This window comes from Dendropsophus ebraccatus, chromosome 3, assembly GCF_027789765.1.
Source record: "Dendropsophus ebraccatus isolate aDenEbr1 chromosome 3, aDenEbr1.pat, whole genome shotgun sequence".
NCBI lineage: Eukaryota > Metazoa > Chordata > Amphibia > Anura > Hylidae > Dendropsophus > Dendropsophus ebraccatus.
The window spans coordinates 120,490,310-120,505,735 of NC_091456.1; the positions used below are offsets into that span (position 1 = coordinate 120,490,310).

The window sequence follows — 15,426 nt, forward strand, 5'->3', positions numbered from 1 at the left end:
TGTCCCTGGAGCCAGATATGTTTCCTGCAGCCAATTACATCCTTTGCAGACACATATACCCCTTTCGGCTAGGTATGCCCCCTGAAGCCGGATATGCCCCTAGCCAGATATGTCCCGTTTAGCCACTTATGCCCCTGCAGTCACATATGTTTCTTGATGCCAGGTATGTCCCCTGTAGCCAGATATGTCTCTTCCAGCAAGATTTGTCCTTTGAAGCTGGATATACCTCTTACTGCCAGATCTGTCCCATGGAGCTAGATATGTCCCCCTGCAGCCAGATACCTCCACCCATTATAGCCAGATACCTCCCCCTATGTAGTAAAAAACCTCCCTATGTAGTCAGATACCTCCCTCTATGTAGTCAGATACCTCCTCATGTAGTCAGATACCCTCTCATGTAGCCAGATACCTCCTTCATGTAGTCAGAAACCCTCCCATGTAGTCAGATACCCTCCTATGTAGTCAGATACCTCCTCCATGTAGTCAGATACCTCCTTCATGTAGCCAGATACCTGCCCCATGTAGCCAGATACCTTCCCCATGTAGTCAGATACCTTCCCCATATAGTCAGATACCTTCCCCATATAGTCAGATACCTTCCCATATAGTCAGATACCTCCCCATATAGTCACATATCTCCCCATATAGTCACATACCTCCCCATATAGTCACATACCTCCCCATATAGTCATATACCTCCCCATATAGTCAGATACCTCCCCATGTAGTCAGATACTTCCCCCATGTAGCTACATACCCTCCCATGTAGTCAGATACCTGCCCCATGTAGTCAGACACCTCCCCATGTAGTAAAATACCTCCCCTTATGTAGACGGATACCTCTTATGTAGTTAGATACCTCCCCCATAAAGTTAGATACTTCCCCCATGTAGTTAGATAACTCCCCATGTAGCCAGATACCTCCTAATGTAGTCAGATCAAAATAATATTGCTGCACTCGGAGATAAATAGAGTTCAATGGGTGCCGTCTGTCTCACCAGGTACCAGGTGACGGAATATAGAAGACAATATGACTGCAGCACTCCGGGATGAAGAAAAATTTAGGTTTATTTGCCCATGAAACACAAGTGCGACGTCAGATACCAGATACCTCCCTCTATGTAGTCAGATACCTCCTCATGTAGTCAGATCCCCTCTGATGTAGCCAGATTCCTCCTTCATGTAGTCAGATACCCTCCCATGTAGTCAGATACCTCCTCATGTAGTCAGATACCCTCTCATGTAGCCAGATTCCTCCTTCATGTAGTCAGATACCCTCCCATGTAGTCAGATACCTCCTCATGTAGTCAGATACCCTCTCATGTAGCCAGATACCTCCTTTATGTAGTCAGATGCCCTCCCATGTAGTCAGATACCTCCTCATGTAGTCAGTTACTTCCCCCATGTAGCCAGATACCCTCCTATGTAGTCAGATACCTCCCCCATGTAGTCAGATACCTCCTTCATGTAGCCAGATACCTGCCCCATATAGCCAGATACCTGCCCCATGTAGCCAGATACCTTCCCCATATAGCCAGATACCTTCCCCATATAGTCACATACCTCCCCATATAGTCACATACCTCCCCATATAGACAGATACCTCCCCATGTAGCCAGATACCTGCCCCATGTAGCCAGATACCTGCCCCATGTAGCCAGATACCTGCCCCATGTAGCCACATACCTTCCCCATATAGCCAGATACCTTCCCCATATAGTCAGATACCTTCCCCATATAGCCAGATACCTCCCCATATAGTCAAATACCTCCCCATGTAGTCAGACACTTCCCCCATGTAGCTACATACCCTCCCATGTAGTCAGATACCTGCCCCATGTAGTCAGACACCTCCCCATGTAGTAAAATACCTCCCCTTATGTAGACAGATACCTCTTATGTAGTTAGATACCTCCCCCATAAAGTTAGATACTTCCCCCATGTAGTTAGATAACTCCCCTTGTAGCCAGATACCTCCTAATGTAGTCAGATCAAAATAATATTGCTGCACTCGGAGATAAATAGAGTTTAATGGGTGCCGTCTGTCTCACCAGGTACCAGGGATGAAGAAAAATGTGGGTTTATTTGCCCATGACACACAAGTTTGACGTTTCAGCTCTATCGATAAGAGCTTTTCTCAAGCTTGAGAAAAGCACTTATCGATAGAGCTGAAACGTCGCACTTGTGTGTCATGGGCAAATAAACCCACATTTTTCTTCATCCCGGAGTGCTGCAGTCATATTGTCTTCCACCTCCTAATGTAGCTAGATACCTCCCCATGTAGCCAGATACCCCCCCCCCCCATGTAGTTAGATATCTCTCCAGGTAGCCAGATACCGCCCCATGTAGTCAGATACCTGCCCCATGTAGTCAGATACCTGCCCCATGTAGTCAGACACCTCCCCATGTAGTAAAATACCTCCCCCTATGTAGACTGATACTTCTCATGTAGTTAGGTACCTCCCCCCATGTAGTTAGATACCTCCCCCATGTAGTTAGATACCTCCCTCATGTAGCTAGATAACTCCCCATGTAGCCAGATACCTCCTAATGTAGCTAGATACCTCCCCATGTAGCCAGATACCTCCCCGTATGTAGTTAGATACCTCCCTGATGTAGCTAGATAACTGCCCATGTAGCCAGATACCTCCCCCATGTAGCTAGATACCTCCCCATGTAGCCAGATACCTTGCTATGTAATCAGATACCTCTCCCATGTAGCCAGTATGCAACGTTTCAATCTTCTTGCTTGACAAAGATCTCATTGAGAAGATTGAAACGTTGCATACTGGGTGAATAAACTATAACACTTTTGTTTACTTTAGTTCTGAGTGCCGCCGTACGCCCCGCCCGCACCTGGAGCACCAGCAGCCGCAGTCCGACCCTACCCAGAGCACCAGCGGCCGCCGTCGCACGCCCAAGGCCAGAACAAGCTACTAGCTCCAGCTGAGTACCCCCAAGGATGTGATTGATTATAAACATTGCCTTATGGTTGTTTCACACATACACTTTGCAGCGCAATCCGCTGCCATACTCTGTACTGTTATGGCATATGGCTCTGCGCTGCGAGAATGTAGCCACTGCCTAATACACTAATTAGCTGCTGGGCCTTGAACAGATCCTGCTTACCTTCCTGCGCTCCCACCTGCTTCTTAGTCTTGCGGGTCACTAACGGACACTCAGCCAATCAGTGGCTGCGACAGGACAGTGCACTGACTGGCTGAGCGACCATCAAGGAGCCACAGAAGTAAGCTGGAGCGCAGACAGGTAATGATATGTCCCTGGAGCCAGATATGTTTCCTGCAGCCAATTACATCCTTTGCAGACACATATACCCCTTTCGGCTAGGTATGCCCCCTGAAGCCGGATATGCCCCTAGCCAGATATGTCCCGTTTAGCCACTTATGCCCCTGCAGTCACATATGTTTCTTGATGCCAGGTATGTCCCCTGTAGCCAGATATGTCTCTTCCAGCAAGATTTGTCCTTTGAAGCTGGATATACCTCTTACTGCCAGATCTGTCCCATGGAGCTAGATATGTCCCCCTGCAGCCAGATACCTCCACCCATTATAGCCAGATACCTCCCCCTATGTAGTAAAAAACCTCCCTATGTAGTCAGATACCTCCCTCTATGTAGTCAGATACCTCCTCATGTAGTCAGATACCCTCTCATGTAGCCAGATACCTCCTTCATGTAGTCAGAAACCCTCCCATGTAGTCAGATACCCTCCTATGTAGTCAGATACCTCCTCCATGTAGTCAGATACCTCCTTCATGTAGCCAGATACCTGCCCCATGTAGCCAGATACCTTCCCCATGTAGTCAGATACCTTCCCCATATAGTCAGATACCTTCCCCATATAGTCAGATACCTTCCCATATAGTCAGATACCTCCCCATATAGTCACATATCTCCCCATATAGTCACATACCTCCCCATATAGTCACATACCTCCCCATATAGTCATATACCTCCCCATATAGTCAGATACCTCCCCATGTAGTCAGATACTTCCCCCATGTAGCTACATACCCTCCCATGTAGTCAGATACCTGCCCCATGTAGTCAGACACCTCCCCATGTAGTAAAATACCTCCCCTTATGTAGACGGATACCTCTTATGTAGTTAGATACCTCCCCCATAAAGTTAGATACTTCCCCCATGTAGTTAGATAACTCCCCATGTAGCCAGATACCTCCTAATGTAGTCAGATCAAAATAATATTGCTGCACTCGGAGATAAATAGAGTTCAATGGGTGCCGTCTGTCTCACCAGGTACCAGGTGACGGAATATAGAAGACAATATGACTGCAGCACTCCGGGATGAAGAAAAATTTAGGTTTATTTGCCCATGAAACACAAGTGCGACGTCAGATACCAGATACCTCCCTCTATGTAGTCAGATACCTCCTCATGTAGTCAGATCCCCTCTGATGTAGCCAGATTCCTCCTTCATGTAGTCAGATACCCTCCCATGTAGTCAGATACCTCCTCATGTAGTCAGATACCCTCTCATGTAGCCAGATACCTCCTTTATGTAGTCAGATGCCCTCCCATGTAGTCAGATACCTCCTCATGTAGTCAGTTACTTCCCCCATGTAGCCAGATACCCTCCTATGTAGTCAGATACCTCCCCCATGTAGTCAGATACCTCCTTCATGTAGCCAGATACCTGCCCCATATAGCCAGATACCTGCCCCATGTAGCCAGATACCTTCCCCATATAGCCAGATACCTTCCCCATATAGTCACATACCTCCCCATATAGTCACATACCTCCCCATATAGACAGATACCTCCCCATGTAGCCAGATACCTGCCCCATGTAGCCAGATACCTGCCCCATGTAGCCAGATACCTGCCCCATGTAGCCACATACCTTCCCCATATAGCCAGATACCTTCCCCATATAGTCAGATACCTTCCCCATATAGCCAGATACCTCCCCATATAGTCAAATACCTCCCCATGTAGTCAGACACTTCCCCCATGTAGCTACATACCCTCCCATGTAGTCAGATACCTGCCCCATGTAGTCAGACACCTCCCCATGTAGTAAAATACCTCCCCTTATGTAGACAGATACCTCTTATGTAGTTAGATACCTCCCCCATAAAGTTAGATACTTCCCCCATGTAGTTAGATAACTCCCCATGTAGCCAGATACCTCCTAATGTAGTCAGATCAAAATAATATTGCTGCACTCGGAGATAAATAGAGTTCAATGGGTGCCGTCTGTCTCACCAGGTACCAGGGATGAAGAAAAATGTGGGTTTATTTGCCCATGACACACAAGTTTGACGTTTCAGCTCTATCGATAAGAGCTTTTCTCAAGCTTGAGAAAAGCACTTATCGATAGAGCTGAAACGTCGCACTTGTGTGTCATGGGCAAATAAACCCACATTTTTCTTCATCCCGGAGTGCTGCAGTCATATTGTCTTCCACCTCCTAATGTAGCTAGATACCTCCCCATGTAGCCAGATACCCCCCCCCCCCCCATGTAGTTAGATATCTCTCCAGGTAGCCAGATACCGCCCCATGTAGTCAGATACCTGCCCCATGTAGTCAGATACCTGCCCCATGTAGTCAGACACCTCCCCATGTAGTAAAATACCTCCCCCTATGTAGACTGATACTTCTCATGTAGTTAGGTACCTCCCCCCATGTAGTTAGATACCTCCCCCATGTAGTTAGATACCTCCCTCATGTAGCTAGATAACTCCCCATGTAGCCAGATACCTCCTAATGTAGCTAGATACCTCCCCATGTAGCCAGATACCTCCCCGTATGTAGTTAGATACCTCCCTGATGTAGCTAGATAACTGCCCATGTAGCCAGATACCTCCCCCATGTAGCTAGATACCTCCCCATGTAGCCAGATACCTTGCTATGTAATCAGATACCTCTCCCATGTAGCCAGTATGCAACGTTTCAATCTTCTTGCTTGACAAAGATCTCATTGAGAAGATTGAAACGTTGCATACTGGGTGAATAAACTATAACACTTTTGTTTACTTTAGTTCTGAGTGCCGCCTCTTTTTCCATTTTTGCATTACGTCGGGACCTGGGTCTGGGACCGTGAGGCAGAGCACCCTACCTGAGCCATTGAGCCACACAGAGCCTTTTAGCAATTCTGGATATTCCCCATGTAGTCAGATACCTCCCAATGATGTTACTATCGATTAGTGCTGAACTGAGTGAGGTTTGGGGGGGGGGGCCGTCACCCCTTGGAATTTTTTTTTTTTTACCTCAGGGCAGCACTAAAAAAATAACGTTCTACAAAATAGAAATAAAACTAGTTCAGTGACTCACAGGTGACGTCTTCTGAGGCATCACTTTCCTTATTTTTTTTCCCTCCGGCCCAGGCCTCCATGATGATTTCTTGAAGCTAAAATTCATCTCTTCTGAACCTGCCAGACAAACATCTTAGGCTTCACACTTTTCCAGCAACTTCCTTCCCTTTTTCCCACATATAGGGTCCCATACAGTGGTAAAGCACTGTTTGGTGTCATGTCTAGTAAAGTCAGTAGGTATGTGGATTGCCCCCTGCTGTAAGATCCCCTGCTCCATATAATAATAATGTTTCCTATTGTGCCTTCCATATAGTAATAATGTCACCTGCTGTGCCCCCATATAGTAATAATGTCTCCTGCTGTGCGTCCATATAGTAATAATGTGCCATGCTGTGCCCCTATAGTAAATGTGCCCCCTGCCCTGTTCCTCCATATAGTAATAATGACCCCTTCCCTGCTATGCCCCCATTGTAAATCCCCCCCCCCCCCCATGCCCCAACTCAAACAAAAAACGTTATACTCACCTAATCCGAACATGGAGCGAGTCTTCCTCTCTTTTCCTGCCTCTGAGCCAAGGGGAGATCACATCCAGGCCCAGAGCTGCAGAGTGAGGGCCAAGGGGGAGAGAGGGGGTGAAAGAGAAAAGGTGAAGGGGGGAGAGGAGGTGTGATGGAGGCAGAGAGGAAGTGAAGGCGAAGGCGGCGGTGAAGAGGGGAGATGGAGGATGGGGGAGAGAGGAGGTGAAGGGAGGAGATGGCGGAGGAATGGAGAGAGGTGGTAAAGGGGGAGATGGAGGAAGGGTGGAGAGAGGAGGTGAAGAAGACAGAAAGAGGAGGTGAAGGTGGTGAAACGGGAGACAGAGAGAGGTGGTGAAGGGGGGAGATGGAGGAAGGTGAGACAGAGAGGAGGTTAAGGGGGGGGGGAGATGGAGGAAAGGGGGTGAGAGGAGGTGAAGGGGGAGACAGAGAGAGGTGGTGAAGGGGGGAGATGGAGGAAGGTGAGACAGAGAGGAGGTTAAGGGGGGGGTGGAGGAAGGGGTGTGAGAGGAGGTGAAGGGTGAGACAGAGAGAGGTGGTGGAGGGGGGAGATGGAGGAAGGTGAGACAGAGAGGAGGTTAAGGGAGGTGGGGTGGAGGATGGGGTCTGAGAGGAGGTGAAGGGGGAGACAGAGAGAGGTGGTGAAGGGGGGAGATGGAGGAAGGTGAGACAGAGAGGAGGTTAAGGGGGGGGAGATGGAGGAAAGGGGGTGAGAGGAGGTGAAGGGGGAGACAGAGAGAGGCGGTGAAGGGGGGAGATGGAGGAAGGGGGAGATGGAGGTAGGTGAGACAGAGAGGAGGTTAAGGGGGGGGGGGGTGGAGGAAGGGGTGTGAGAGGAGGTGAAGGGTGAGACAGAGAGAGGTGGTGGAGGGGGGAGATGGAGGAAGGTGAGACAGAGAGGAGGTTAAGGGGGGTGGGGTGGAGGATGGGGTCTGAGAGGAGGTGAAGGGGGAGACAGAGAGAGGTGGTGAAGGGGGGAGATGGAGGAAGGTGAGACAGAGAGGAGGTTAAGGGGGGGGGAGATGGAGGAAAGGGGGTGAGAGGAGGTGAAGGGGGAGACAGAGAGGCGGTGAAGGGGGGAGATGGAGGTAGGTGAGACAGAGAGGAGGTTAAGGGGGGGTGGAGGAAGGGGTGTGAGAGGAGGTGAAGGGTGAGACAGAGAGGTGGTGGAGGGGGGAGATGGAGGAAGGTGAGACAGAGAGGAGGTTAAGGGGGGTGGGGTGGAGGAAGGGGTTTGAGAGGAGGTGAAGGGGGAGACAGAGAGAGGTGGTGGAGGGGGGAGATGGAGGAAGGTGAGACAGAGAGGAGGTTAAGGGGGGGAGATGGAGGAAAGGGGGTGAGAGGAGGTGAAGGGGGAGACAGAGAGAGGTGGTGAAGGGGGGAGATGGAGGAAGGTGAGACAGAGAGGAGGTTAAGGGGGGGGGTGGAGGAAGGGGTGTGAGGGGAGGTGAAGGGTGAGACAGAGAGAGGTGGTGGAGGGGGGAGATGGAGGAAGGTGAGACAGAGAGGAGGTCAAGGGGGGTGGGGTGGAGGAAGGGGTTTGAGAGGAGGTGAAGGGGGAGACAGAGAGAGGTGGTGGAGGGGGGAGATGGAGGAAGGTGAGACAGAGAGGAGGTTAAGGGGGGGTGGGGGGTGGAGGAAGGGGTGTGAGAGGAGGTGAAGGGGGAGACAGAGAGAGGTGGTGAAGTTGGAGAGAGATGTGAAGGGGGGAGAGAGGAGGTGAAGGGTTGGGGGGTAAGGAGGGGGGTGAGACACGCACAAACTCTCCCAGCCGCTGGGAGAGACTGCACAGCTGACAGTCAGCCGGTACCAACCCCCCCCCCCCCCCCCCCAGCTCAGTATCACACCCCCCGCCGCTGGCTGCTCTGCTTGCTTGGTTGGTTCCCGGGATGCGGTGGGTGCTATGCGGCGCTCAGTAATCGACCCCCCCCCCCCCCCTCCGATGCCAAAAACATCACCCCCTGCCCATCTTTAACCCCTGTGTACCCCTCATCAGATCTAGATCTGCAGCGCTAGGCCGGCTCAATTTCTCTCAGCAGCAGCTCACTGTGCCCCATCCCACACACAGAATAAGAAAAGGTGAGCGCTGCAGATTTGATGAGGTGTACACGGGGGTTAAAGAGGGAGAGGGGGTGATGTGTTTGGCATGGGGGGGGGGGCGATTACTGAGCGCCGCATAGCACCCCCCGCATCCCGGGAACCAACCAAGCAATCAGAGCAGCCGGCGGCGGGGGGTGCTCAGGTTGAGAAACCATGCACTAGGGGGAAAAAGTATTTGCTACTGATAGTAAATACCCAGCTGCTGCAGAGACGGTCGTTTCCCGTCACAGGGAAGAATAGGAACCGGGTCCTTATCGGTGATAGTAGTCAACTGAAGCGGGCTCCGGCTGACGAGTCACGAGGCACTGAGCACGTCCTTACGCATGTGACGGGACGTGTAACTGCTAGTGTCACTGGTATCCCGCGTCCTGCGCTCTGTGGTAAATTTGAACTTTGCTGCAAGCGGCAGTGGCGCGAGAGACAGAGAGAGAGAAAGACACAGAGAGAGAGAGAGAGAGAGAGAGAGACAGAGAGAAAGAGAGAGGACAGTGCTGGGAGGTGAGTCGGGCACCGTGAGCGGAGATTAATCTATTGCTTGATGAGAAATGGATAAAAGAAAGGTATCAAGTCCACTGAACACAGGGAGACATAGCAAGAATGCGGGAGCTGATGAGGAGGAGGAGCAGGACACCAGCACATCCTTTATTAATGGTGGATCCCAGTCAGACACTGCAGAGGTTGGAATCATTGAAAGCATTTACTTGAAGAACTTCATGTGTCACGGGATGCTGGGCCCGTTCAACTTTGGTCCAAACATTAACTTTGTTGTTGGGAATAATGGGAGTGGGAAAAGTGCCGTTCTGACGGCTCTTATAGTGGGACTAGGGGGAAAAGCTGCCCTCACAAACAGAGGGACCTCAATAAAAGGATTTGTGAAGGATGGACAGACTTCTGCTGATATTATAATTAGATTAAGGAACAGTGGAGAAGGTGCCTACAGGCCTGAGGTTTATGGAGACTCAATTGTTCTACAGCACCGGCTCACAATGGATGGCGGACGCAGGATTAACATAAAAAGCTCCTCAGGCTCATTGATTTCCTCTAAGAAAGAGGAGCTTATTTCAATTCTTGACCATTTTAACATCCAGGTGGACAATCCTTTATGTGTTCTTACACAAGATATGAGCAAGCAGTTGCTTCATAATAAGAATGAGGGGGACAATTATAATTTCTTTATGAAAGCAACTTTGTTAGAGCAGATGAAGAATGATTATTCCTACATCATGGAGACCAAGACCAGGACTTCCGATCAAATCAGTTTTGGCCAAGAGAGACTTCATGAGCTAAAGCAATATTGTATGGAGAAAGAGGAGAAGTTTAAAAGCCTGGCATCACTATCGGAAATGAAGCTAAGGCTGGAGGAGCTCAAGAAGAAAATGGCCTGGGCATTGGTGAACGAAGCTGAGAAACAGATCATCCCATTTAGGGAGCAGTTGGCTGCTGATGAGGGACGTGTTATCAAATTTGAGCAGAAAATCATAAAATGGCAGGACAAAGTTAAAAATGCCCATGAAAGTTTCCGAACACTAAAAGACAAACTAGAGGAGATCACAAGGGACGCCGAAGCTTTAAAGCCTCTGTGTATTGCATTGAAAGACGGCATGCAACAGAGAAAACATTTTTTTCATGAAAGTGAGGTTTTGTATAACCGGTTCAGAATGGAACGAAGACGTCTGGAAAGGGACGCCGAGCAGCTCAACAGACGTATTCAGGAGTTACAAAACAGTGGGGATAATGTATCTGAGGAAAAAAAGATCACAAGACTAGACGAAATAAACCAGCTCAAAGATCATATTAAAGCACTTCACGACCAAGACATCACAACTTCTGAACGGATCAACCAGTTTCAAGAAGCACTTTATAGGGACAAGGAAGAACGCAATAAAATAGTTAACGCAGAGTTTGAGCAAAAACAGAAGGTGGAAGCTCTGAAACGACAGATAAAAGAGTTACAGGAGAGTAAAACGGACAGGTTGAAAAGATTTGGACAGCACATCCCCGCTCTACTTGCAGAAATTGATGAGGCTTACAGGCAGAGGCGATTCCGGGTGAAGCCTGTTGGACCATTAGGGTCGCTAATTTATTTAAAAGACCCCCAGCTGGCCCTTGCAACAGAAAGTTGTCTGAAGTATCTGCTTCAGGCCTTCTGCTGTAATAATCATCAGGATGAGAGGACGTTGCAGGGTCTCATGGCGAAAGTCTTACCGCATGGTTACAGGCCTCAGATTATTGTCAGTCAATTCCAGGATGAAATGTATAACGTTTCACAAAGAGCAGTGGTTCATCCCGACTATCCATCTGTATTGACCGCTTTGGAAATTGATAATCCTGTAGTCGCCAACTGCTTGATCGATATGAGAGGAATTGAGACAGTGCTGCTTATAAAAAATAACAGTGAAGCTCGCAAGGTCATGCAGAAAAGGTCTCCACCGCAAAACTGCAGAGAGGCTTTTACTGCTGATGGAGACCAGGTCTTTCAAAACCGCTATTACTCCTCCGAGTTTAACAGAGCCAGATATCTGAGCAGCGATGTGGAAGGGGAAATCACTCACCTGGAGAGAGAAGTTAATGACACCGTGAGTCAGTTTTCCTCTATTCAGCAGCAACTGCATTCAATTGACTTTGGCATCAGGAAAAACGAAGTCTTACTCCGTCAACATAATGAAACAAAGAAGAGAATACAGGTACAGATTAGAGAAGCAAATGCTCGATTAACAGAACTGGAGAATGTGGAGGAACAGCCGTCCATCGATATATCCACCTTGGAGAGTGAGGTGCAGGAAAACAAGAAGAGAATTGAACATGTAAAAGAGAAAATGGAGAAGGCCAAATTGGAAATGGAGGAGAATAAACCTCTGTTCTTGGAGTCTGAGCGTCAGTATGAAGATATGAAATCAAGAATTAACTCTGTGACAGACATTGCTGAACCGCTCAAGGAAGATCTTAATAAAGTGGACCAGGAAGTGGAGGACTGCAAGCATCAGCTGAAACACTATGAGGATAAGCTCAAGGAGCATCTAAATGGAATAAAAAATCGCAAAGATGCACTGAATGCTAAGGAAAAAGACCTGGAGGAAAATATCGCCAAAGCAAAACAAATTTATCCAGAGCGGATGGAAGTTTCCCGTACAGCCAGAAGCTTGGATACTGAAATCAATCACCTTCGAGAGAAGATCAACTCAGAACATCATCTTCACGGGAACAGAGAAGACATAATAAAAGAGTATCAAGCTGCAAAGGAGAACTATCAGGACATGGAAAGTAAAATCAAGAACCTGAAAGTGTTTTTGGAATTGTTAGGTCACATCATGAGTCAGCGATACAAGATGTATCAGCAGTTTCGAAGGTATCTTACTTTACGATGTAAGTTTTACTTTGACTCCTTGCTGGCTCAGAGGGCTTATTCGGGGAAAATCTCCTTTGACCACAAGAATGAAAAGCTCTCAATAGCCGTCGAACTCGGAGAGGGAAACAAGGCAGCGATGTCAGACATGAGGTCTCTGTCCGGAGGAGAACGCTCTTTCTCCACTGTCTGTTTTGTGCTTTCTCTCTGGTCGATTTCAGAATCTCCCTTCAGATGTGTGGATGAATTCGATGTCTACATGGATATGGTGAACAGGAGGATTTCTATGGACATGATGCTTACCATGGCCGATTCTCAACGGTTTCGACAGTTTATCGTGCTTACTCCACAACAAATAAGCTCCCTCCCTTCCAGTAATTTTATCCGAATTCTCAGAATGCAAGATCCTGATCGAGGACAAACCACTCTATCTTTTCGCCCTGTGGACCAAGAGGAGGAAGACGATTGAGCTGACCCCTCTTGATGTAGCACACACATCAATGAAGGTTTAATTGCTGCTTTTTATATGTTTATTACTTTAAGTTATAAGGAGCCAAGTCATTTCATTCAATAGATGAATCCACAATGTAATTTACTTAAGGAGGATGTACCATTAGGTACATCCTCTTTAATATGACCCACGGATAGAACGGCGCCATCATGGGGAAGCCTGTTTTTTGAACCGCGGGCCGGTTCCCATGTACAGCGCCGTTCTATCCACCGTTATCGGGCCTGGGCTGAAGCACTGGAGGTGGGCCGGGCCGCCCCCAGTGGGAGGGAATTCCCTCCCCTCTATGATGTGGCTCTATTGATTCTAAAGGAGCCGCGTCATAGAGGGGCGGGGGATTCCTCCCACTGGGGGCGGCCCGGCCCACCTCCAGTGCTTCAGCCCCGACCCGGTACCCATGATAGAACGTGGTTAAAAAACCAGCTTCCCTGTGACGGCGCCGTTCTATCCGTGGGTCATATTAGAGAGGATGTACCTGATGGTACATCCTCTTTAAAGCTGCTCAGCTTCCATTGGTTACACGTCACTCTTAAAGGGGTATGCCAACAAAAAACTTGTCGGCTGCTGTATGTCCTGCGGGGAGTGGTGTGTTCTTTCCGGTCTGGCACAGTGCTCCCTGCTGCCACCTCTGCCCATGTCGGGAGCTGTCCATGGCAGCAGAGGCTTTGTGTAGTGGTTTGCTGCTGCTTTGGACAGTTCCTGGCGTGGACAGAGGTGGCATCGGGGAGTGCTGTGTCGGACTGTAGAGAGTGCACCGCGTCCTGCGGAACATATAGCAGCTGATAAGTACTGGAGATTTTTTAAAATAGAAGTAAATCACAAATCTCCGGCACCAGTTAATTTGAAATCCCCACCCCGCTGGAGTACCCCCTTAAGCTTATTCCCTCTAATCAGCTACCCAATGCAGCTAATGCCAGATCACATTGGGGCCCCTTTTGGTTTCATTTATTAGGTGAAGTAAGAGTTGGTTCCCCCTTATAACTTTTGATAGACCAGATGTGATCCTGTGTGGACCGGGATCCATCTGGGGGAGCTCTCACTAGTCTGTGTTCCCAATACTTGGCCTCACTTCACAGACTGCTCATATATATATATATATATATATATATATATATATATATATATATATATATTATATAATCCTCTTTTTATTTTTAATGAGGCTATGCCAAAAGTCTAATTTAAAAAAACTACTAATGTTAGCATTAGCAGTTTTTTTTTAGATTCTTGGCATAGCCTCGTTAAAAATAAAAGGAGGAAAAGGAAAGTATACTAATGAGAGCTCCACCAGACGCATCCCGGTCCACACAGGATCACCTTGTTGTATCCACTACTTCCATCTTGCAGCACTAAAACTTTCGATCCCCCCGGAAGTGTCGTACCGGAAGAGTAAGCTTCGACTAGTGTACGGCACTTCCGGCCCACGGTGTCTCGAGCTCTAACCACCAGCAGACTGAATGTTCTGGTACCGTGGACCCCCGGACCCAAAAGCCGCACTCTCTCATTGACACAACAAGCTTCCTTCGTGCCTCTTCTCCCACGGGGCGCGTGTGATCTCGATCAGCCGGCTCTCCATTCCTCTACCGGGGATAGAATCGTTGCTTTCGAGTTAAAAGAACTACAGAATCACTTGTCATTGTGGAAAAGCAAATTCACATAGAAGCCTTTTTATTTTCCGGGCACAGGTCAGAGCGGCATTTAGCCTAGGACCTGGACTTTACTATATTCATGTCGCAGGGTTCCCGGTCTCCAGTACGAAGGCGCCGTTTTGATAAGTGGCGTAGAAGCCGGAATTCTGAGCGGTCTGATAGCTTTGACTCTGATGACAAGTCCCGGAGCCGGACACGTTCAAACAGCAAAGAGAAAAGTCTGTATCAAGAGACTTGTAGCAGTCAGGACATCAGTAAAGCTAGACTCCGAGCCGGGTCCAGCAGTGAGGAGAGAGATGGTAAGAGCGAATGCCAAAGGGAGCGCAGCGAGGAGAGCAGGGGCAGAGCCGGGGGACAGAAGCACCATGCCTCTTCTAGCAGTGAGGGGGGCAGGGGCAGAGCCGGGGGACACAAGCACCATGCCTCTTCTAGCAGTGAGGGGGGCAGGGGCAGAGCCGGGGGACAGAAGCACCATGCCTCTTCTAGCAGTGAGGGGGGCAGGGGCAGAGCCGGGGGAGAGAAGCACCATGCCTCTTCTAGCAGTGAGGGGGGCAGGGGCAGAGCCGGGGGACAGAAGCACCATGCCTCTTCCAGCAGTGAGGGGGGCAGGGGCAGAGTCGGGGGACAGAAGCACCATGCCTCTTCTAGCAGTGAGGGGGGCAGGGGCAGAGCCGGGGGACACAAGCACCATGCCTCTTCTAGCAGTGAGGGGGGCAGGGGCAGAGCCGGGGGACAGAAGCACCATGCCTCTTCTAGCAGTGAGGGGGGCAGGGGCAGAGCCGGGGGAGAGAAGCACCATGCCTCTTCTAGCAGTGAGGGGGGCAGGGGCAGAGCCGGGCGACAGAAGCACCATGCCTCTTCCAGCAGTGAGGGGGGCAGGGGCAGAGCCGGGGGACAGAAGCACCATGCCTCTTCCAGCAGTGAGGGGGGCAGGAACAGAGCCGGGGGACAGAAGCACCATGCCTCTTCCAGCAGCGGTGAGAGGGGCAGAGCCG

General features: G+C 49.4%; 1 protein-coding gene across 1 annotated transcript; it reads left to right on the plus strand.

Moving 5' to 3' along the window:
• The first annotated feature begins 9,309 nt into the window (after window positions 1-9,309).
• On the plus strand, window positions 9,310-12,873 carry LOC138787308 (structural maintenance of chromosomes protein 6-like). Its single transcript, XM_069964540.1, has one exon. It carries the CDS (start codon window positions 9,477-9,479, stop codon window positions 12,741-12,743), a length of 3,267 nt encoding a protein of 1,088 aa, XP_069820641.1. The 5' UTR covers window positions 9,310-9,476; the 3' UTR covers window positions 12,744-12,873.
• The last annotated feature ends 2,553 nt before the right edge of the window (window positions 12,874-15,426 follow it).